Source organism: Octodon degus, unplaced genomic scaffold (assembly GCF_000260255.1).
Source record: "Octodon degus isolate 3935 unplaced genomic scaffold, OctDeg1.0 scaffold00017, whole genome shotgun sequence".
In the NCBI taxonomy this organism is placed as follows: domain Eukaryota; kingdom Metazoa; phylum Chordata; class Mammalia; order Rodentia; family Octodontidae; genus Octodon; species Octodon degus.
The window spans coordinates 10,276,910-10,299,936 of record NW_004524593.1 but is presented as its reverse complement, the minus strand read 5'-3'; the positions used below and the strand labels follow the sequence as shown (position 1 = coordinate 10,299,936).

The 23,027-nt window shown below is 45.4% G+C and overlaps 1 protein-coding gene across 3 annotated transcripts in view; it reads left to right on the top strand.

The window, feature by feature from the left end:
* Window positions 1–23,027, top strand: part of Kif26b (kinesin family member 26B) — a 512,864-nt gene that overhangs the window by 267,495 nt on the left and 222,342 nt on the right. For all 3 annotated transcript variants that reach the window (XM_023710227.1, XM_023710226.1, XM_004626828.2), the window contains one exon: window positions 14,965–15,131. In XM_023710227.1, the coding sequence (XP_023565995.1) occupies window positions 14,965–15,131 (167 nt within the window). The remainder of the gene's footprint in view (window positions 1–14,964; window positions 15,132–23,027) is intronic.

Below are 23,027 nucleotides of genomic sequence, written 5' to 3'. Positions count from 1 at the left end.
TTATTCATTTGGTACAGGCTCTTGCTGTGCAGCTTGGACTCATAGCGATCCTCCTGTCTCAGTGTCCCCAAGCACTTGGATTACAGGCATGTGCCACCATGCCCAGTTTCAGTGGCCTGCACTGTATGCCCAATGTTCTAGAGCTAGCATGGTATACAGTACCAAGTATCGAACCCGGGTCCTTGTGCTTGCCAAACAGGTATTTAGGCCACTGCGAGCTATCTCCACAGCCCTTCTAATGCATTTTTTTAAAAAAAATGTATTTAGTGCAGGGTCTTGTAGATCAGACTTGTAGTGATTCTCTTGTTTTCATCCTCCCAAGTGCTGGGATTACAGGTGTGCACCACCATACCCAGTCTCAATCACAGTTTCAATACACCCCAGGGTGGGGCCAGCATGACCCATGGGGGATCAATCCTGGGCTGCTGTGGTCTGCTTAAGCAGGTGCTTTAATCTGCTGAGCTATCTGGCTGGCCCTTTTATGCATTCTTAATGTTATTTTTCATTAGTGAAATGAAAAATTGAAATAAATTTATATAAATACATGATTTATTAATAATCTGTATTCACTGTATGCATCTATGTAGAAAGCCATCAGATGCAAAATGTCTTAGGTCTGGTGACAAGATTAGAGTCAGTCTCAATTAGGATTAACAATCTGGAGCTTCCCAATAAACAATCTTAATGAGCTATTCTCTGGATTCTGGGCATGTAGGAATGATATGAAAGTTTAGCTATCCAGCTTTATAAATAAGGTAATGATCCTAAATTCAGAGGGGAGTGCAAACAGACATTTCCTATTATCTTTGGATTGTTTGGGGAAAGCTATAGCTTCAGATTACGCGAGGCCATCCCGCAAATGTTTGTCCACTTAAGTACAGTTTTGCAATGAAAGGTTTACAGCATTGGTTTTGATTCTTTAGCCATTTTTGTTTGAGGAGAAGGATGCTTGAGAGTGTTTCTAGTTGACATTCCGTGTGTATGTCACTGGCTTAGGTGGTAAGATGTGGAGGAGTCGGTTGACCTCATGCAGGTGTCACAGCTGGTCATCTGCGCAGAACCGCACCCCCACCTTATTGCTGCTCTGCAGAGACTAAACCTTTTTCACCTTCTCTGCATTTTTGAAATTTTCAATCACTGTAGGGTGGTGCTGTGTTACTGCCAGGTTTCAGTATTCCCCATTAAGTGCTGCAAATAAGCGGCCATGGCACACACTAGATGTGTGATTTTTGGACCACTCACCTCACCAACCTCGTTGTCTTCATAGTTACACATAAATTTTGGCCTCTATCTAAAGGCTTTTCCTGCTTCATTTTCTCCCTTGGATCATGTAAGATTTGGCGTTTCTGTAGAATGTAAACAGAAAATATGAGATCAAGTCAAAACTGGAATTATATAAGCCAGTGAGAGAATCAGCTGACTCAACAAAATCAATTTCTTGTTCACTGTGCGTGGCCTAAGACCACGGGGAATGTATTTGTTGCCGTCGTCATAGACGTGTTTGTAAGGGTTTTGCATAAAGGCCACTCAAATGTTAAATTGGGGACATATTTTAAAGATGAAGTAAGACTCTAAATATTTCTGCTTTGTATTGAGGCTGGTTTTCATAACCACGACGCACATTAGCTGCATTAGCTCTCTTCATCCCAGACACACTCTCGCTGGGAAGCCAGGGCTGAGAGAGGAGAAGTGACTTGCCTAAGCTACCCATGTTCTTCCTCCACCAAGCCAGGTCCCATGTTACTTCTTTTCATTCACTGTGTTTGCCCAGGGCTCAATGGATGCTCAACACAGGGTTTCCTAGCACCAAGACGGCACTGCCAATTTAGTGTGGTGCAGCCTATCTCCGCACTGGACAGACCCCAGCTCTGGGATGTGGAGCCCTGGGAGTGGAGCAGGGGCAGTCAGGCAAACTGGATCCTGCCCCAGCGTGGTCAGTTTCCTTGATAAACCACAAACAAGGAAAAACAGTGTGCTCTCAGGATTCCTCATGTTTGAGGAGACCTTCCACACCCTGTGCCTTGCATGCCTCCTCTGTGTGTTGGCCCCAGTGCCCCGAGGGCTCTGTGTGAGTGTGAACGTGTGCTGCACCGCACGCTTCTTCCTCATTGTTGCCCAGAATACAAGGTTACTTTTACATTCTGTTCACTGGGCATTCTGCAGACATTGATGCACCACTTACTGCCAAGAATTGTCTGTATACCTCTTAGGGCTTTGTGTATACGTGTGTGTGTGTGTGTGTGTGTGTGTGTGTGTGTGTGTAAGAACACAAAAAAAAAAACAAAAAATTGGATGGCTATGAGGAAAGCACCTTTTAAATTCCACAGTGAATTCCTGGTTTCCTTTAAAGTTTCCCAAGCATTAGCCAAGCTTTAAATAAAGAAGAATGACACAGACCCTGGGAAGGGACAACTTCTTAGGGATGCATTACAGTGACCTTGGCAGACAAAATAACATAACAGGTTATACCTAGATGGAGAAGGCTGTGATCCATGTTAGAATTAAATGCTACGTCAGATCCAGCTAATCTAATGTTTGTTCTCTTAATCTTATTGTGCTGACCCGCGGCAGCATAACTAATGAACAGTGCCATTCTGTAGAAGAAAAGTAAAGTGAGTATTTGGCTATTCATCCATTCCAAGTCCTTTTCTTCAAAGGTTAACACAGTATTTTTAATGGAATGGGGAAAGAGGATGGCATCATTTTGTGAAATTGGTCTTCAGTTTGTTGAGTTTGTGTAGTTGATTTTCTAGCATCTCAGGGCTCTGAGTGTAGCTAAAACTCAGGTCTGATATGAGGGAAAACCAGAGCAGCCAGGGGCCAGGGGCATAAGCGCCAGGCTTGATTTCTCCACATGTGGGAACTGTATTCCTAGCATCCCTAGCCCCATATTCCCAACAAGTCTTGCCTTCTAGTTGGAGCTTTTCTATGACCACACTCAAATTGAGGAAAAACATAGTCACTCACCTCTCTTCTTTCTAGTTAGTTATATAAGTGTCTTTTATATTTTTATCTTTCCTTTTCTCTTATTTCTTTCTCCTTTTGTCCCTTTGTCTCTTTTTTCCATTTTTGCCCTTTCTCCTGTGCCAGCTCTTTTCCTTGTCTTACCCTATGTGGGATTAACTGTATGCTAAACATCATATTTTTATTGAAGAAGGATTTCTATACCATATTAATAATTTTTTTTTAAATCGGGTGAAATAACTATCCCTCAAAAACAAACAAAAACTCAGGCAACTCCCCAACTAGGTAAAGTGTGTTTTGTTTGCATGTATTTATTAAGATACCCTCCATATTTAGACACTATCCTTTGCTTAGAAGAAAGAGTCCTTTCCCTCATAGAACTTATCCTCTTTTTGGAGAGAAAGAATAGGTCAGGCAGTACTGAAAAAGAAGTAGAGGTGTAGCTCAGAGGGAGAGTATATGCTTAGCCTGTAGGAGGGTCTGCTTTCAATATCTAGTGCTAAACCAAACCAAACACACAGCAATACAAATGAAACCAATGCTGTGGTATCAGCAGGACAGGCCCAGGGAATGTGTGGAGCGGTGTCCCTGAGGGTTCGGTGTGCGGAAGGCTGGTCAGGTCATGCCTACTGGGGCTCTGCCCTTCGTCAACTGTTTAGGGATAAGGAGCAGTGATAACCTTCCCCCAATAAAAGAGCAACCCCAAGTGGTTCAGAACACGAGGAAAGTCACCCAGGTCATGGGGCTGACCTAAGGATAACCTCTGGCACAAGCCAGATGTCAGGCAGGGATAACTAGGGTTGTGATTTTGTCCTAGCTGTTCATTACAAGCTTGTGTAGTTGCAAATTGAAAGTAAGATCAATTACATCAAGATTCAGACCATTTGACTTTATTTTCATTTGATCATAAAAATCACAAAACGCTGAAAAGAGAGAGCCTTTGTGGAGACATTATTTAAATAATCCGTTTCTCTTTATCAGATCTTTCACTGTTAGCCCATCTTCTGCAGCGGGTAGACATGGTTAGGTAGCTCTGTGTTCTGTGCATAATGGTATACGTGATCCCCACAATGTACTTTCAAGCATAGAAAGAAATAACCCAGCAGCCTTTTCTGCCCAGCATTTTCCACCTGGCAGGCGGAGTGCAGGCTTCTCTTGGGTAGCATAGCCTTGGTGCTTGCTTCATAGGGCTGTTGTGTGGATTACGCATGCGCTCCATCATCCAACACGGTGCATGTAGGCGCTCAGGCATGGCCATGACTGCGATACTTCTCTGAGAGGATCTGTGATGTCATTCCTCACAGTTTTCCTGGCTGAGGCTAATCTCATGCCAGCTGAATTTCTGGCGTTACTGTAATATGTCACTGAAAATACCCCGCAACACTGAATTGTTAGTTTGCACATTTAAAAAAATTGTGGCTCAACATACTGTGGGGTGAATCACAATGCACATGTAGGGTTACTCCTTACTCAGCGGTAAAACTTCACCCTTTGTTATATGATACGCTTTAAATCCACACGTTTGAGCTCTGCCTTAAGCTGCACGAGTTAGAACTACAGAGCTAGGGGAGGAATCCAAAACAGAAATGCAAGTGGCCCTTTGCTTCTTCCTGTGCCTTGGTTCTTTCTGGAAGCAGACAGACAATCCTGCCCGTTTCCTTCCACCACACAGAGAATAAAAGGAAACAGTTACCAGGTACTGTGGGGCCAGATTTAAGCCCTGATAATGGCTATCACCAGCCGAGCAGCCTCCTCTATTTGCAGAGTCTCATCACTCAGGGCAGAGCGCTAGGTGGAGGTGAGGCTATAAATTGAGGGTGAAGAAAAGGCAGCCCTGCGAGGGGCTGGGTGTCACCAGTTGTGGAATTCTCTTTCGCAAGAGGTCACTGAGTCAAATGCTGTGGATGGATAATTTTATGGCTACTAATAAAATTTATAGCTAAAGCAAGCTAAGATAATAAGGGTAATCAAACATCCAGCCCAGGGACCTGAGAATCTCATCCTGGCCTGTTGGTATTGGCTGGAGAGGGGGAGGGGATGGTCCGCACAGGGAGGAGTTTGTCTGTGTGACCCAACACCAGCCTCAGGGTCTCAGAGTGGTTTGTGCCCATGGGAACCCCAGCATTGAGGCCAGGCTTGGGACCAGCTTCCAGTTAAGTAGCAGTGGCCCCTGCCAAGCTCTGAAAATAGTGCCAAGAACAGTAGGAAAATAAGTGGTTGCATTTAAATCCCCCAAAGTAAACTCTGAGCTCCAGAAAGTGACTGAACTCCCCAGGTCTGGAATACTACATTATGAAAAGAATGTCAGCTGCCCATTCAGGTGTGACTGGGGAGCCGGAGGAGAGATAAGGAAGGGTGATGTTTTACTTATGCAAATGTAAAGAAATCAAATTACATTTAATCAGAGAGCCCAGTTTCTAGGGGGCTTCCTTGGCCTTCTTCCCCATAGCTCACCTGTCTTCATTCCCTTCCCTTCCTGCAACCTCCCACCATGCAAGGGTACAGACTGAGCCCTGTCCTGCAGGCCTCAGAGGTAGGCTGGGTGGGGCCTTGTCACATCATCACTAGGACCATCCTACACAGAGCACATGATAGACACTGGAGGACAAAATCCTGGGATCTTGGCCCTCTTCTCTGACTCTGGTCCCCATTTAGCGTCCTTGTCCCCACCTGCCATCTCTAAATGGCAGAGCAGGCATGGCTACCTGGGATAAGTTGAAAAGAAGTAGCTCTCTGTGGGTGTTTTTCAAGGCTGCAGTCAAATTTACTGTCTTTACCACTTGTACCATTTTTAAGCCTGCAGTTCAGTGGGACTTAGTACATTCTCACTGTTGTGCTGCCGTCACCTCCAGCTGCCACCCTGCCCCACACTGGAGCTTGATCCCCACTGGAGACCAACTCCTATTCCCATCTCCCCTGCCTTCTGGTGACCACCAGTCCACTTTCCATCTCTCTGTGAACTTCACTATTCTGGATATCTCAGAGAGAAGTGGAATAATACCATGTTTGGTCCTCTGTGTTGTTCCTTTTTCCAAACTATACACTTCCATCTGGGCATGGCGGTGCACACCTGCAATTCCAGCTATTTGGGAAGCGGAAACACAAGGACTGCAAATTTAAGGCCAGCCTAGGCAATTTAGCAAGATCCTGTTCTCAAAATAAAAAATGAAAAGGGCTGGTATTATAGCTTAGTAGTACTTACCTAGCATGTTCAAGTCCCTGGGTTTGATCCCCAATCCCATAAAAAATCTCTTTTGATTAGCTAGGACAAATCCATTTCATTGCCCTAGTTTGCAGTACATTCTGTTCAATTGACAAGAACCCAGAGCTAGTTAACTTGCTGCAGTGTCTGCAGAAACTTCTAAATGAAAACGTGTCCTGCCCAAGCCAGCTCTGTCTGTTACAAGCCTTGCTTTAGATGGGCTCCCCATGCTGCCTGACTCTGAAACTGCTTGTCACAGCCCCGGGTCATGGAGAAGAGACAGGCGGGCAAGATTAAATGGATCAGCCTGTTGGCTGAGACCCTGGAGGCAGGAAAGCGTCGGATGAAGAGGGCTACGTGGAGCAAGTTGGTGGGTTCTGAGTAGTGCGGTCCAGAGGGGCTGGCACTCACAGGCACTGCAGGAGAGTGGGTGGCCAGGCGGGAGCCAGTCCCGGCTTCCCTCTTCCGTAGGCTGTTTCTTTGTTTCTTGGCCAGAGTGATGAAATAAACATAACTTGTGAAATGTAGCATTTTAGTCCCCCCAGGGAACAGAATCAAGGCAGGGGACAACCTGTGATTGTCAGAGCAGCAGTCTCCACACCTGCTTGTCCTTGGCTCACCAGAGAAAGACTCTGGTGGTTCACTGAGTGGCAGCCACTTCTCAGAGGTGACCTTGCTGGGACCTCATCTGCCACGTGCACCTGTCAGCCCCGCAAGTGACCCAAGGTCAGGATGGAGACGTATTCCTACATTGAAAGCCGAGGCTCAGATGTTACAAAATATGCAGAGACATTTCTTTTTTCTGTCCCTTTCTGATCAGAGCAGAAGCTGCGCCAGGCTTTTGTGGGCCTGAGTCACTGTGCTGTGATTCCTGGAGGAAGAGATGCCATCCTGCCATGGTAGTCAGCTTTGTACTGTCCTTCTGATGGCCATGGGACAGCTGTGTGACCGGCCAGCAGTTGGTTATCTTGGGTTTGAGGATACACTGTTGAATCTTTTCTTTTGCAGGTTGACTTAGCTAATTTATCTTTCAGGCAAGCGCTTAGTGTATTGAGCTGTCTCCCTGGCCCCAACTAATTTATCCTTCATCTGGGTTTTGAAAGTGTGTCCTGGTGTCCTACATTCCTAAGGGCACAAACACTGACAGCACAGAGGTATCCTCAGATGAGGTGGAGGGTTGGAAATGAGCCGCAACCGATCTTCTTTGATGAGTTGATTTGTGCAGGCACTGGTCAGACATATTTACTGAGCACCCACTATTTGCAAAACCATAAAATTTTGAGTAACTGGGTAACAAATAACAATAAAAGAGACGTCAAGACGGTGATATTAATTGTGTCAGAGAAAATGTTATTAGAGGCTGTTTACTGGGATTGGGGAGTTTCATGTCATTAAATGTAGTTAATTAAAGACCAAGTAGGAAGCAGTTGCTGTCCAAACACAGAGGAAATGGATACTCCTTGGAGTTCCCTACTATCTTGGCAGAGTTGGGGGAGGCAGCTCTCTGGGTCACTAGTGCCATTTAAGATGAAGTCTCATGCTGGCACATGCTGGTGGCTCTTAGAGTCCTTCCTTCAATGGGGAAGCGAAAGACCAGTGGCATATGGATTGCAGTTTGCAACATGAAGCATAAGAGCCAGTGTGTGACTCAGTGCAAAAATTTAAGTGTGATTTAACACATGAATCTTAACCTAAGATTGAAAGAGAGAAACACTACTGCCATGTGGTCAGCGCAACGCAGCTCTTGGTGTACACGTAACGGAACACGGCAGTCTCACATCAGGGAGCCCACATGCGCAGGCACACATGTGTCGGCAGCTGTGCAAACACACGTGTGCGCCTTCTCCCTGCAGCCTTGTTCCTTTTACTATCACCCTGTATTTAATTTACCTCCCACTCCCTGCAGGATATGATGTGGTGTTTTGAAAGTAACCGATACTGTTAAGCAGTGAAATGGTCCCGTGTGACCAAGCTGGAGAGCTAAAAGCAGGTTTTAATCAGAACCAAACCAAACACCATCCCGTGGTGAAAATCTGGTTCCCCTCCCAAGTTTGTGATTAGGATCACCCAGTAAGCTTCAGCTGCTACGTGTAGCCAGTGACAATGACACATATACACGATCCAGATGATAAGTACCTTCCACCAGATTTTAGGGTTTTCAAATACATATTGATGTTTTGAAATCTGAATTTTCTCAGGAAGAATCATGTATCCCTTGCAGTTGTTGTGGGAGAAGAAATAAATTCAGAACAAGCAGCAAAGCAGAGGTAAACCCTAATCCTTTAAAAATAAGGCTCTTGGTTCAGAAATTGTGCTGTGAAGCTAAAGTTTCAAGAGGACTCCTGCTGCTCAGAATGTTTTTAATAGTGGGTTGTGGGGAGGAGGCACCGTGGGGACAGCCAGAGCAGGGAGGTGTTCCTGAAGGGAGCTTTCTGCCGGGTGGGGGGCGGTGAACTGGCCAGCTTTTTCCTTGCAGAGACACACTGCCAGGCACCTACAAATTAGAGGAGGATTGGCTTAATCTAGCTCATGGTTTTGAGGAATTCAGTCCATGGTAGATGGCTCTGGGACGGGAACATCGTGGCAGAGGGCCCAGTAGGGCATTGCTGTTTAGCTCATGATGGCCAAGAAGTAGACCAGGGGAACAGTGCCAGAGAGGAAGGGGTGAGGGTCCATACATCCCAGGCTGTGTCTCCATGCCCAACCCAGGCACACGTAGAAATCCCCTGTAGAACTCAAGGCCTGTCAGGGTGATACTCCTCCTTGGGGACACAGAAGGAAAGATAACTAAAGGAAAAATGTCCAGTGAAATCCACTTTGGAGTCTAACATCCCCAGCTGCCACACCCTGCAGCTCTTCTTCTTACCAATTTTCTCTTGTGTAAATAATAATTATTTTGACACTTACTCCCTTCTTGGTGAAGTGGGTACACTGTCTTTGAACCTGGTTTCTGCAGGTGCCCACTTCACCCTCAGGATAACCATGAGGGCTCTGTGGGCATCCGCTCAGGTGGAACCAACCCAGCCCAGGAGCCCAGGGTGGGGCTGTTGGAGTAGCTGGGAAAAGGCAGGGGTGCTGGGGTGGCGGCGGGGAATGTGTTTTTTCATCTCCAATCCTGGGGAATCAGAGTCGCCAAGACATCCAGGCGGGTTTTTATATCCAGTGTAGTCTTTATTGTAGCTAACACTGAAAGCACCCCTCTTAGAGAGACTTGCCTTTGAAGTGTGGGATGGAGGCCTGAGGAAGGAGGAAGACCTGCTCCATCTTCTTCCAGAGGACAGAGACCCCAGGCCTATTGGCTTCCGGCCTGGCCTCACTCCTGCCAGTGGGCTCTCACATCTCAGGTACTCACTGAGAACTCCACAGCTTACTCAGTTTTCCCGTGCCAGAGATGGCTGTCAGCGGTGGCCATCCTGGTACTGCTTACCATGGGTATGAACAGACCCCTTCCTTCCTTCTCAACCCCCACCCTGCTCTCTTCAACCCAAAGACTTAGCTAGAAACGTATTTTGGAAGCTTTTCCAATACCAAGTCATAGATAGCATCTACACACACACACACACACACACACACACACACACACCCTTTATTTTGGAGATAAGATGTCTTGGGTAGAGTACATGTTTCCCTGTCTAACTTTTGTTTCAAATCTTGTGAGGTCAGAGACCAAGCAAGGTCTACTTTCTACAGTACTTCAAGTCCATCTGGTCCTCAGGTTATTCAGTAAACCTCAGTAACTTGGGGAAGATGGTATGGGGAAGGGAAAAACACCACCACCAAAGAATGGAATCAGAGGCCTGGATTTCCACTTGGCTAAGTGGCCTTGACAAACCATTTGTGTTCCCCAAGCCTCTTATTTTCTCATCTTGAAATGGGAATAGTAGGCAACCTGTCTCTATAGTTGAATATTCATTGTACTGATTGTCTCTAGAGAACCGTGGAGGGCAGAAGAGGTTTATCAGTACCAAAGGGGAGACAGATATAAGGGTATTGTTTCATGGTGACGTGACTGTCATAAACACAGATCTTTAGCCTCTCTGCTAAGCATACAAGCAATACAGGTTCAAGCTACCATAGTTTTGGGGAGCCCTAGAGTGAATCAGGATTGGAGCAGTTCTTCCTTAACAAAATCTCATCTAGTAAGCAGTTATTTTGACTGGCAGGATGACTCAGTTGCAATCTATGGTATTGTCCTGTAGCTAGTTTGCAGGATGGAAGGAAAGGAAATTTTTTTGTAACAAGCACAATAATATTTTATATGTTAGTGTTCCCTTGGTGTGACGAAACACCCGAGACAACATCTTGAAAGGAGAAAAGGTTCATTTTGGCTCAGTTTGAGAGATCTCAGTTCAGGGTCACGTGATCCTGAAGCTTTTGAGTTCTGACAAGGCAGAGCGTCATGGCCGGGAGTGTGTTCACTCACTTCCTGGTGGGGCAGAATAGAGAGGGGGAGACAGACAGACAGACAGACACAGAGACCTTCAACATATTGCCCTCAGAGGGTTGCTCCCAATCCAAACCATCATACCATGGGAAGAAGTTTGGCCATCAAAACCCAGCACTCTGAAGCCTGAATCCCAGTGTATATGTGAAGGAAACTAGTTTATCTGATAAGGAGGCTTCTTCTCTCTCAGAATTGTGTGGAACAGACATGATTTTAATTGTTAAACTAAAGCAGCTCTGGTGCTTCTACCCAGAGCAAGCCCAGCTTCTTTGGTTATAATAATTCTAATGATGTAGCCAAGCAGAGGTGGGAGAGGTTACTTTTGGCCAGCTGTCCTGTCCTGTAGCCAGTCTTGACATTAACTGTCGGGAAACTTTATGCAACAATGAAGGGGGGAAAAGAGTAGCCATGGAAGACACCTGAGATGCTGAGAAGTGTTGCACACCTGTCCTCCACAGTGCCTGGTGTGTGACAGCACTGAGCACCCAACTGTTCGTATGAGTGGATTAACAACTGAAAAGTGGACTGAAAAAGTGTTATGGACAGAGCTAAGTGGTAGAGTGCTTGCCCTACATGTGTGGGGCTCTGGGTTCAACTCCCCAAAAACCTCTCACGCAATGGAGCCAAACACTATACTTTGTCAGTGATAGAGTTGGGGAAAATACTGCTGTATCCTAATAGTTCAACAAAATAGAAAAAATTTTTTTTGTTTTCTTCAGCATGGAGATTAATCCAGGGCCTTGCTAGGCAAGTGCTCTAACATTGACGAGAATGAAGAAATGTCTTCTCATTTAAGACTTAAGAAAATAAGATTCAATTAAATATGAGCAATAGAAAATAGCAGTTTCTCATATTTCTACCAGAAACATGTTAGTATCTTTGTCTGCCAGGTGTTGTGTGACCTTAGGATGTAGTGATGAGAATTCCATGCTGGATCTTCTATGCTGTGGAGCAGGAAGCATGGCCAACTGTTAGAGGCATATTATGAGCCGAGGTACCACTGCGGAAGGAAAAGTAGAAATATTACAGGCACACAAGGAGGCATATCCAGAGAGCCTGAGACAGGAGGTGTGCTGGAGGATCTTGGAGCAGGCCAGACCCCGAGAGCGTGGCGAGCGAGAAGAAGCTAAGTTAGCAGTTGTCACATCCCAAACATGGTGGTACGTTATTCCTGACATTCTGTAGCCCCTTGTGAGGGTACTTGGTTTATACAAGAACATGAACTTGTAGGAGGCGCTGTGGGGCAGGGGGAGGGGTGCCCTCTTGGCAGTGTGAAATGAGCAAAACAAAATCTGGACAGTGAAATTTCACTGTGAGCTCAGCCGGGCTCTCCTGGAGTAGGTGTGACGGAAATAGACAGAAAGGGGCAAAAGTGTGGGGCTGGCTGGGTCCAGGAAGGGAACAGGAAGGGCCATGTAACTTTTCTATTAGAAACTTTCATCTCAGCCATACTTCTGATTTTTTTTTGCCGAACCAGGGATTGAACTCAGGCCGTTGCGCTTGCCAAGCAAGCACTTATTCTACTGAGCCATCTCCCTGGCCTCCCATGCTTCTGATTTTGACAGTGACATTTGAGTCAGTGTGCTATGTAATTTGTGACAGTGTACATAGTTTCATGGGTTTGCTCACCAAGTCTTCTGTTTGCGTTCTTTCCCTTTTATTCCTGTACTTCTGCTCTCAAGTTAGGAGGAAAGGGCACAGAATCCTGCAGCCTTGGGGTACAGGGCCCCTGCAGACACCAGGAGCAGCTGTGAGGTTGTATGGGGCTCAGCTTCGCTTTTGACTTTGTTTTATTTCTTTTAGAGAATATCTTCTAAAGTAAAATTTTAATATGTCTTAGTGATGGCAGTAAACATACATGTGCACTTTTATTTTTATTTGATTTTTCTCTCTGTGCTAAATGTTTTTAATTAGAAGACAGCATGAAGGGCAGTTATAGAAAGGGAGGGGGGCTGGCCCTGGCAAAAGAGGGAGAGTCCTGCTTGTGGCAGAAGACCTGGTCCTTGGGCATCTTATCCAAGGAAGAGCAATAGGAAGCTGACAAACATGTGAGTGCTTCCTGGCTCCAACTCTGTGATCCCAACTTCTGAAAACAATTGGTTATTGAATAATTCTATGTACAGGCTTACAAATGTAGTGTCCCATGCTCATGAGTCCCCCCCCCTTTTTTTTTTAAACAAGGAAGAGATTCAATTCAGCTTGGCATGCGCTGGCTTGTGGTGCTCTTATAGAGAAGACCATGCACTGAAATTCATTTGCTAAATGGCATTTTGAAAGTCTGGGGCCTAGAGGATGTTCACAGGAATTTGGAACCTTCCAGAAGCTTGTGTACCTCTTACACAGCTGTCTTTCCGGTCACCACCTCAGGTCTTGATTGTGTCCTTCAGTGTTTGTACCATCAGGGACAATGGATAGATATTGAGGATGAAAAATTCTGCTCCTAGCCCTTCAAACTCTAGATTAGAAATACAGTAATGAACAGGGAACAGCACAAGTGGAAACTTGGATGACAATAGGCATGGTGTACAAAAGTTACATAATACATTCACTCGCTAGCCTAGTGACATTTTTTCAAATGTCATTGTAGGTCAGAATTAGATATGTGCCTTAGATTATGGCTTTTTGATGGGACAAAATGGTGCCATGAATTTGGAGGTTTGGTTTTGTTCCTGGATATTGTCCAAGATGGTATCATGTGCCACCTGGGGCTTTACTAGTACTGTTGAGCGGGGAAAAGAGTGTGCATGGCCATCCCCTCTGGCCAACCTCTTTTCCCTGGAGAGGGGCAGCTGGTGGAGGGGAGCCCCCACCCCACAGGCATGGAGGAGAAGCGACACACGACATGGCCCTTTGCAGACTCAGCAGCCCTTGCTGACATGGAATGTCCTCCAGGCCATCAGCTGCCGTCGTTGCCTCCTCTCCAGTTTCACCTAGGTAGGTCAGGTTTCCTTCAGATGCACTGAATGAATGAGAAGAAGAAAGTGTGCGCTGGCAGAAATTCAGCTGAATAAGGCAAGGCTTTCCAAGTAGGGGCAGGAATTTAATCAGAGCGAAGATTCAAGTCAGTGGAACGCCAAGTGAATGGCAGTTCTGCTGATAATGAAAGGTACAGATATTTTTATATTTCAGGCTTACCAAATGGGGTTCTTCCACTTGGTCACTGGCCTGCACAGGTGCAAAGTGGAGGCTCTTCCTGAGCTTTGAATTTGCTAAGTGATCAGAAACATTTTTTGCTTCACGTTTGTTTGTTTGTTTTTGGCAGAACCAGGGATTGAACTAAGGCCCTCACACTTGCCAGGCAAGTGCTTTTTCTACTGCGCTAGCTTCCCAGCTCCAGTTCCTCTTCATATTAAAAGACTGGAGAAAAGACTAGTTTTTTAGAAATAAATTTTTTTAGAAAATTCTATTTTTATTATTTTTTTGCGGTATCGGGGATTGAACTCAAGAAAAGACTATTTTTAAATGAAAATTTGTGGGGTTTTTTTAAAGCAATACTTTTTTCCCCTTTTGCAACCAGACTTGATAGTTTAAAGTAACAGGTTTTCCAAATAGCACCCTTAGGCTTTGCCTCTGGAATTATCACATTTATCATGGGATTAGAACTTTCCAGAAGTCTCTTTCTCCACAGGATCATCACTCTGCCCAAAAGTATGGTTCTTTGGAGCATGTTATAGGAATACAGACAGAATGACCTTTCCAACAGGACTCTTTTTGTAAGTTTGATCATTAAAAATAAAATGAAGAACATATTTTTCCTAATGAAGAAGGAAAAGTTCAATTCACGGACATGATGTAAAGCCTCCGTGAAAGGAGGCAAATCACGTAGCTGTACTTATTTTTATTTACTTCTCTAATTTATGTCTTCTGCCAAGTTCCCACAGCAGACCACATCCACAGTCCCAAAGTAGTATTTTGCTTGAGTCTTAGCAGACTTACTTCTCCTTGAATTAAACTCTACCTTTGCCATCATGTCCATGTGAGAGCATTTGGGACCACTACTGCTAAGAAGCCAGCATTAGTTAATATTACTGTTGTGATCCTGGGCTGCAGAGAGCATGTGGAGAGTGGTTCATGCCTTCCACTCACATGTGGTTGGGATGTGGGCACAGATATAATGAAACTTACTTGTCAAGGGCTTATTTTTATTCCACTATTTGAAATGAAACTGAGAAAATATCCTGGCTGAAATGCTGGGGAATCTCCTAGAAAAGCTCTGTGTGACCAAATGCAGGCAGCATGTAAGCCTTCATGGTCCCACCTACACGCTGGCCCCTTACCCAGTAGAGAGCTGGTGGCAGTGGTGAGGAAATGAGGAACCACAGGGAATGAGCCTAGTGTGCTTCTTCCTTGTCAGATCTCCCAGCTGATGACAGAGAGCACCCGCGAGGGACTGACGGAGGCGGCTCTGAACCGCTACAATGCAGACAAGCCCGTGGCCTGCAGCGTCCCAGCCTCGCAGGGCTCTGTTGCGGCGAGCGAGACTTCCACAGGAACCTCAGTGGCCGCGTCCTTCTTCGCACGGTAAGAGAGATGCTCAGATCTTTGGCTCTTTTGCATGTGTTCAGCTAGTTAGCATCCTACGTGGACACTTACAGCTAAAAGAATTTGAGTTTGTGGCTACTTTGACTTCATCTTTCAGGACAGGATTTTTCAATCTTGGCATCCCAGTGACATTGTGACCGAGACAGCCCTGTTGTAGGGACTGTCTTGTGCCTCTACCTGCTCAGCACCAGCAGTATTTCTCCCCAGTGAGACTACCAAAAAGAAAAAAGGAAAAAGAAAAGGTCTGCAGATGTTGTCATATGTCCCCTGGGTTGAGAACCACTGCTTTAAAGATGGTCATCTGTAGGATAAGGACTTTTATTGGTGCAGCCCTGAGGCTGGTGGCTCAGATCTATCTGCCTCCAAATTCAGTATTGCATAGGGGCAGTCTTGTTCCTTCTTCACTAGACTGGCTGGACAGTTATCACACACGATAGAGCTAATCTTGGAAACTTAAAAACATGAGAAACAAAACGGAAAGGTATTTTAACAATGTTTTCTCCCTAATTTTAGCCACATGGCAGAGACAGGGTTGGAGACACAGGACAGCTGAGCAGGACAATGTTTCAGGGGTTGGCTAATTTGATCTCCTTCCTTTACAAATGAGGAAACTGAGGACCAGGGGAGTTCAACTGCGAGTTAGTTTATAGCAAAGCCAGAAATAGAAGCCAGATTCCTCTGCTTTTGCTCTATAACTCAGTCTTTATCCAATACTTGGAATTGAACCTTAGAAAATTTTCTCTATCTCAGGTGCAAAGACCCCTTGGGTCAGAACACAGCCCTGCCTCAGTTTCCTTGTCTGTGCAATAAAGACGACATATTCTGCGAAGATGAAGATTAATTAATCATACGTCATAAAATGCCTTGCAGAAGTCAGTTCAGTACAGACTTGGCCACTGTGTCAGCAAGAAGAAATACTGTGTGACTTGCTTTATCTTTATGAATGGTGACATCCAGGACCCAGGTATAAGGAAGGGATCTGACTGGGAAAGGAGCAAGTCAGGAGCATGGAGAGTTAATATCCTGGATTAAGACACCGTGGAGGTTTCTCTTTGGGCATGTTGGAAGGCAGCCTTAAGGAGCTCACTGTGTTTTGGTGTTGTGTTTTTAATCCTCTAAATGCTCAGGCCAACCTCTACCTGTGGGAAGAAACAGGAAGTGTGTCTGTGTAAGCCACCTGGGAGCGGGGTCGTTGTTAGCTCTGTCTGTACAAGAATCTCTGCATTGTTGGGACTTTTGAGCTGGAACCCTAAGTTTCCTAGGAGATCATGCCCATGAATGACAGGACAGTTCATAAGGAAATGCTACAAACTCAAGGACTCCTAGGACCTCGATCAGTATTATAGGGTATAGAGGGGCGTGACAAGGTGTTGAGCATCTAAGAAGCCAAGTTGTGCGGGATTAGTCTTGAGACAAGAAGGATTAAGATACCTTCTAGCTTTCTTTAGTAGTCATTTGGATCACTGAGTAAAAGGGACACTGGTGGGTCCTGTGGAGGACCCAAGTGCATAGTCAAAGGCTGACTGAAACCCCATGACAAGAGGGAGACATTTCCCTAGTGAGAATAAAGAGGAACTTACAGTTCAAACAGTAGAGGAGGGAGCGAGGCTCCCCTCGCTGAGGGAGGGCAACGTTACTTTGAGTGGTTCCCTGACTTTCACAGCACTCCATGTTCTGATATAAGGAAGCATTCCCTGTTCTGACAGGAGTTGACTTCCAGTGTGCCCTCCTGACCTGAGATTTGTGAATGTGAAAATTCTTTAGTTCAGAGTCCTTCCAGAGAATCTGAAGGAAAATTGCCTTATAAAACAAAACAAAAATTCCTCAAGGATTTGAAGCAGAAAGTAGTTAAGAAGTTAAGGCCCCTGATGGGTTACATTCAGGGAGAACAGGAATCTCTTGGTACTAGGAAGCAGCAGCGTCCTTAGAGGCCATGAGGGCTGTGGAAATGAGATAGGCCTGGGAACGCTCAGTGGTGCCCAAAGCCAGACTTCATGTTAATCGGGGACAACTTAAAAACGTGCAAATGAACACCAGGGAAAGGGTGGCAGATAACTGGCAAAAACAGTCTTCCTGAGACTCAGCCATCCAACAGGTGGAAAGGAGACACCGAAGCAGACCCTAGGTGGACGGACCCGGGATAGTGGTGGGCAGTGGCTCTGCATATGATGTGGGCAGTAAACAAGACTCTGAAACTCAGCTCTTAGAATTGCAAGCTTGAGGTCTGGGCTTTCAGAGAGCTGGAAAGGATCCATAGTGCTGCCTAATTCCTTATTATTTTCTTTGTTGTGAACACTGATGGCTCTTTGAGCTTAATGGTGAAGGCATTTGCAGTGCATGACATGTGTTCAAAAGGTTTACACTATACTGGGGTAAGTACCATGAGGAAGATACAATACACTCGCTATATTTGTACTCCCCCTTCCTCTTACCTGTTATTAGGTGTTGCCCTACTCTTCTCTTCAATAATAGTTGGGCTTTTCCCCCTTCCAGCAAGGGAGGCAGCATTTCACATCCTGCCTGTCACTGAGGGGCACCTATAGCAGCAGGCTGAGTGCCTTGCTCCCTGTGCACAGGGTCAAGAGACAGAATCGGGGGTGGATCTCACTGCTTTCAATCTCCAGGGTGGCATGTGGCAAGTCAGACTAAATCAGCTCATGTTGTTCGAGTGAGCCAGTTGTAAACTGAGCCAATATCGAAGTGCCTTTGGGTTTCAGCTGCAGCCAGGCTGTGGAAGGTCATGGTGCAGGCAGCCCTTGATGGAGGTGAAGTATGGATGCGTAATTGGTGTTGGGATGGGAAATGCTTCATGGGTTGTGGTTTCATGTGGAGGAGAAGGGTTCTTTGGCCTCAGAGGACTTGGGAGGTAGAGTCAGATCCTACCCCTCATGCCTGTGCTGTGTTTCAAGATGCAGCCCTCTGGGTCTGCAGGGCCCTGGACCTCTTCTACAGCTCCCTGTCTGGACCCAGGAGTGAGCTGCTTGTGGAAAAAAATAATGCTGGATCCATTTTATTTCATATAAACGAGATAGATGTAATGGTCAGCTTGAGAAGTGTAGAAGCTTAACTAAGTAACTCAGGAGTTCTACATCCTGGGGTGTAGGGGATTTGCCTTTATCCTCTAGGATGTTCCTTGTGTCAGCTTGAGAAGTTTAGAAATTTAATTAAGTGACTTAGCATTGGGCCAGGGTCCTCACTTCTAAACATCCTGAACCTGCACATGAGGCAGGGCATGGAAATGGTGTGAGTACTACACCCGCCCTGAGGGAAGGGTGGTAGTCTGCTTACAATGTAAGGGAGAGAAAGAGGCTTGCTGTCCCTTTGTTGTTCTTCCTGCTTTTGCTATCTTCTGCCACCTCAAGCTGCTGTTCCTGTGCCATGCTACTCTGCCTTGGAGTCTGCTATGGACTGAATCCTCCAAACTCCGAGATAAATAAACTTTTCCCTCTTTAATTTGGGTCTGAGTATTTAGTCTTAGCAATGAGAGTGAAGTAACCAAGACATGCTTACCACTTACCAAATTTGTGGCCACAGTGGGTGATGCGTACTAACTACTCAGTGTTCATCACTGTTACCTGAGCTCTCTATGTGGAAAACTCCCCATTATCCTCAGACTAGCCACATGAAGTACATCCTTTTTTTTTTTTTTTTTTTTTTTTGGTTTTATGGCTACAAGAAAAGGAACCTTGGGGTTCAAGCTAATATGTTAGTCAGTTTTCCATTACTGTAACAAATACCTGAGATAATCAACTTAGAAAGAGAAAAGATTTACTTTGGCTTACAGTTTCAGAGTTTTCAGTCCATGGCCCAGTGGCTTCATTGCTTGAGGCTATGACAGCCCACTATGACAGAAGCGCATGGCAGAAGAAACCCATTCAACTCATGGTAAGGAACTAAAGAATAAGGAGGGTGCCCGGGTCTCTATACTTTTGAGGCCACGCCCCCAGTCACCTGACTTCCTTCTGTAAGATCCCCTTCTTAAATGCTCCACTCCTCCCATTGGTACCACCCTGTGGACCAAGCCTGTAACATGTGAACTGTGGGGAACATTTATGATCCAAACTGTACCTGTTTCTGTACCTAGCTGGTCACAAATTGCCAAGCTAGGAAGTGGCAGAGTGTGGAAGCCATCTGTTTCCTCTCTGTGGAAGCCCATGTTCTTATTTTCTGTGCTGAGCCTACACAGAAGGACGCAGTAGGTTGCTTTTATCATTGTCATGGGCTGATAATCATTGCTTATGAAACATTTGTGAAATGAGTCGACCCTATGATTGTTTAAGAAGACAAGTAGAACAACAGAACAGATTGAGTGAAGATTTCAGATACCTACTTTTCTTTATAATGGGAGCCATTTAAAATAGTGTTTACCTCTCTGAACTACAGGTAAAGGTCTGCATATACCTCACTGCAGTTCAACTTCAATGTCTATGAAATAAAAAATTCAATTATGACTGAGCAGTGATGCTTTTGGACTATGTTATTCCCACAGTAGTCAGCGGACAGGTGTTGGATTACTGTGACACTGTGACAACTATGGATATCGAGAGCAAACATTGGAAACTTCTGTAGCACATTGAAAGAACCCTTTTAAGGTGTTTTCTTGGTCCATTCTGCTGCTACATTAAAATAGCCAAGGGTGGGTAATTTACCAAGAACAGAAATCCATATCTTACAATTTGGGAAGCTAGGAAGTCCAAGATCAAGAACCAGCATTGGTGCCTGGTGAGGGCTACTCTCTCTTTTCAAGATGGCACCTTGGTGCTGGGTCCTTGTGTGGTGGAGTGTGGGAGGGGAAGAGAGAACAGCTCTTTCTGAAGCCTGTTTTATAGGGACAATAATTGATTTGGGAAGGCAGAACCCTGATGGCCTAGTCACCCTCTGAAGGCCCAAATTCAATACTAGCCCAATTCCATTTCAATACCAGCACCACATGGATTAATTTTGAACATGAATTTTGAAATGAGACATATTCAAAGGATAATACCCGTTGAACCTAAGAACACAAAATTGGGGCTTATATTTTGTATGTATGTAATATAAAATAAAAGGAAGAATGGTCCTTCGCCATCAGTAGGCTCAGAGCACTGCGTTAGGGAATGCTGGTGCGCAAAGCACCTGCTCTGGCCTTTTGTACCTCTCTTGCCAGAATTGCAATGTTTTTTCTAAATAACCAGCATGTCGGTACTTGTTTGTACTTCAGAATTTGAGTAATCTGTGTTTGGAAAACACATGTTTTTGGGTAAAAGAAATAGCGAAAGGAAAATGAATAAAAGAGGTTGATATTTTGTTCCTCAAGTTGGTTAACTATCCTGTGCTGGTTTTGAACATCAAAAACATTTCAGATGTGGGCATCTCCTTTGCTTAGTTCTTACATCAGTAGGAAATGGTGACACAGGGTATGATTAGATTTTCCCATGTGCTAGTTGTTGACTCAGTAAAGATTTTACTTAATTATGCACTTTGCTTTGTAATGTAGGAAGTACGTGAAACTCAGTAAAATCCCGTGGGTGAAACCCTATCATTGTAGACTGAGGCAATGGAATCCTCCTTGTTTGATGAGCAGGATTCAGATTCTGGATTGTGCATCAAGTTGCCTCGAATCTTGGAAAATACACTGAATCTTTTTGCATGACCTTTTGTCTTCATATTGAATTTTTTCCCCAAATAAACTAGGTAATCATTAACAACTTTAGTTTCCTTTTATTCATTAAGAAAATGAGCCTCTGGAGGATTTTCCTCTGCATTCAGAGCAAGTGTGTGAAAAATATAAAAAATTGCCAGTGCTCAGAACTAGGCATGTGGCTTTGTGGACTCAGTGAGCTCATGGACTTCCAGTTCTGTCCTCTGACATCACTTTGGATTGTAATATTTTTTGTTTGCAGACCTAAATTGACCCAGGAAATCCCAAACCCAGGACAGACATATTTTTAATCAGCTATTATAGAGGTCTGAATGTCTTGACTTCAATATGGCAGCCCTCGGACTGACTGTGTGATCCATGCACTTTGCCTTTTCTTCCTCACCTGCCAGGGTTCCTCCCTCCGATTCCTCCAGCTCTGCACCTTTGGCCCAAACTCATTCTGTTCTTAGGGAAGTTGGTGGGCTTCTAGCCTTCTCCATCCCATGTGTGGTTTCTCCTGTTTTCATCTTTCAGTGGCTCCTTGCATGACCTCACAACTTCCTCCAAGTCGCAGAAGCATGTCCCCAAGTGTTTTGTGACTCTTAACCAGCATCCCTGTGAGGCCAGAGGCTGCCATGGCATGAAAGCCAAGACCAGCTGGGGTTCTGGAGTCAGGGACTGACCAGAGCAGAGAGGCCTGCCTCTTGCTTCCAGGACACTGCCTCCAGGACCAGGCTGCCCATCTTGTCAGCCCCCTTGCAGGGTCTACTCTCGGCACCACCTATGTGCAAGCCACACCTACCAGCTATTTCTGTAGTCATTACTACAGTCTGCACTGCCAACTTAAGACCTTGTTGTGCCGGTGATAGCAATGCATTTCAGATATAATCTCATGCAATGAGGGCTTTCTTCAGTTCCTGGACACTTAACACATTAGCAGTGAAGCTTGGTTATATGCTAGGAGTTTATTGAGTCCAAAGAAAAATGATGAAGAGCACAGGACCTATCAGAGTTGCTCCTTTTGCTCTTCCACTAGGCACAGTTTCCTTTAGAGATGCTCATGTCTCCCCATTAAAAATACATCAGCAGGCCTTACAGGAGAAAAACCACCTGAGCATTGCACTTGGCCAGGTGATGCGGGAGGAGAACAATGGCGCCATTAAGATTTTTTCCAGTTTCTTGTTTGGCTTCCACTGAAGGGGATCGAACCTGTCCTGGCTTATCACTCGCCTGTGCCTCACTAGGACTTACTGCCTATCCCTTTATTCCTTTCCTCTTTCCCATCCCATCTACTCCTCTCACCCACTCCAGCTTTGTCTTCCCACTCTGAGGTCTCCTGTGGGAGCAGGGTTCCCATTGAACTTCCTATGGGACACCTGTGGTCAGACTTGACGTGCACAATTGTGCCATTTGCTTGTGGGATAGCACATCCAACTTTAGGGACTTAAATGCAGCCAATACACTGTGGCCCAGCCAGGAACCTCCTCTGGGTCTCACCCCGGGCAAAGGACATCTCTTAATTGCAAACCAGCATAGGCTATGCTCCTGTTGCTCCTGCTTTAGCACAGACTGGGACAGAGATCTTTGAAGTCCTGCACTGGAAGCCAAGTCTGTCCCCTCTAGGTATCTTGTTTGTTTATTCCTGGCAGATCTTAGCTTTTCTTTTCTTAGAAAAAAACTCCATGGACTTCTTGGAGAAGAAAGGACTCTTTCTCATGTATATTGACAAAGTGAATTTTTAGGGATCAGAGTTGGATGTATATAATTTCACTTTAACTCACCTCAGCTGGAGTAGGAAAGGAAAACATTAAGGAGCCAAGTGTGTACTTAGTGCCATCCAATGTCAGAGGCCCCTGAAAAGTTTTAAGTGTTTGCTGCATGAAGCTTTATGTCCTTGATCACTTCAGTGTCTGCCCTGTTACTCTTGTGTTAAAAAAAAATCCTGAGGCTTCCAAAGAGTGACCCTTGCAGGCGGTATGCAGTCCAGCAGCCTTCAGGGCTGTCCGGCGTCGTGTGTGCAGCCGGGGACAGGAATGGTGTGTGTGGCAAGACACATGCCACTCGGAGCTGGAAATTGGTGTGAAAGAAGAGCGACCAGTGTGTGCGGCCCTGCCTATCTCCTGCGGCAGGCAATGCGCGAAGTTGGGCAATATCCAATTCAACAGGTCCTTTGTCAAACTGATGGCCAGTGGGGTGTTGGCAGGCAGCTCTGACACCTGGGAATCATTTGCATGGCTTTGCCTCAGTTGAAAACC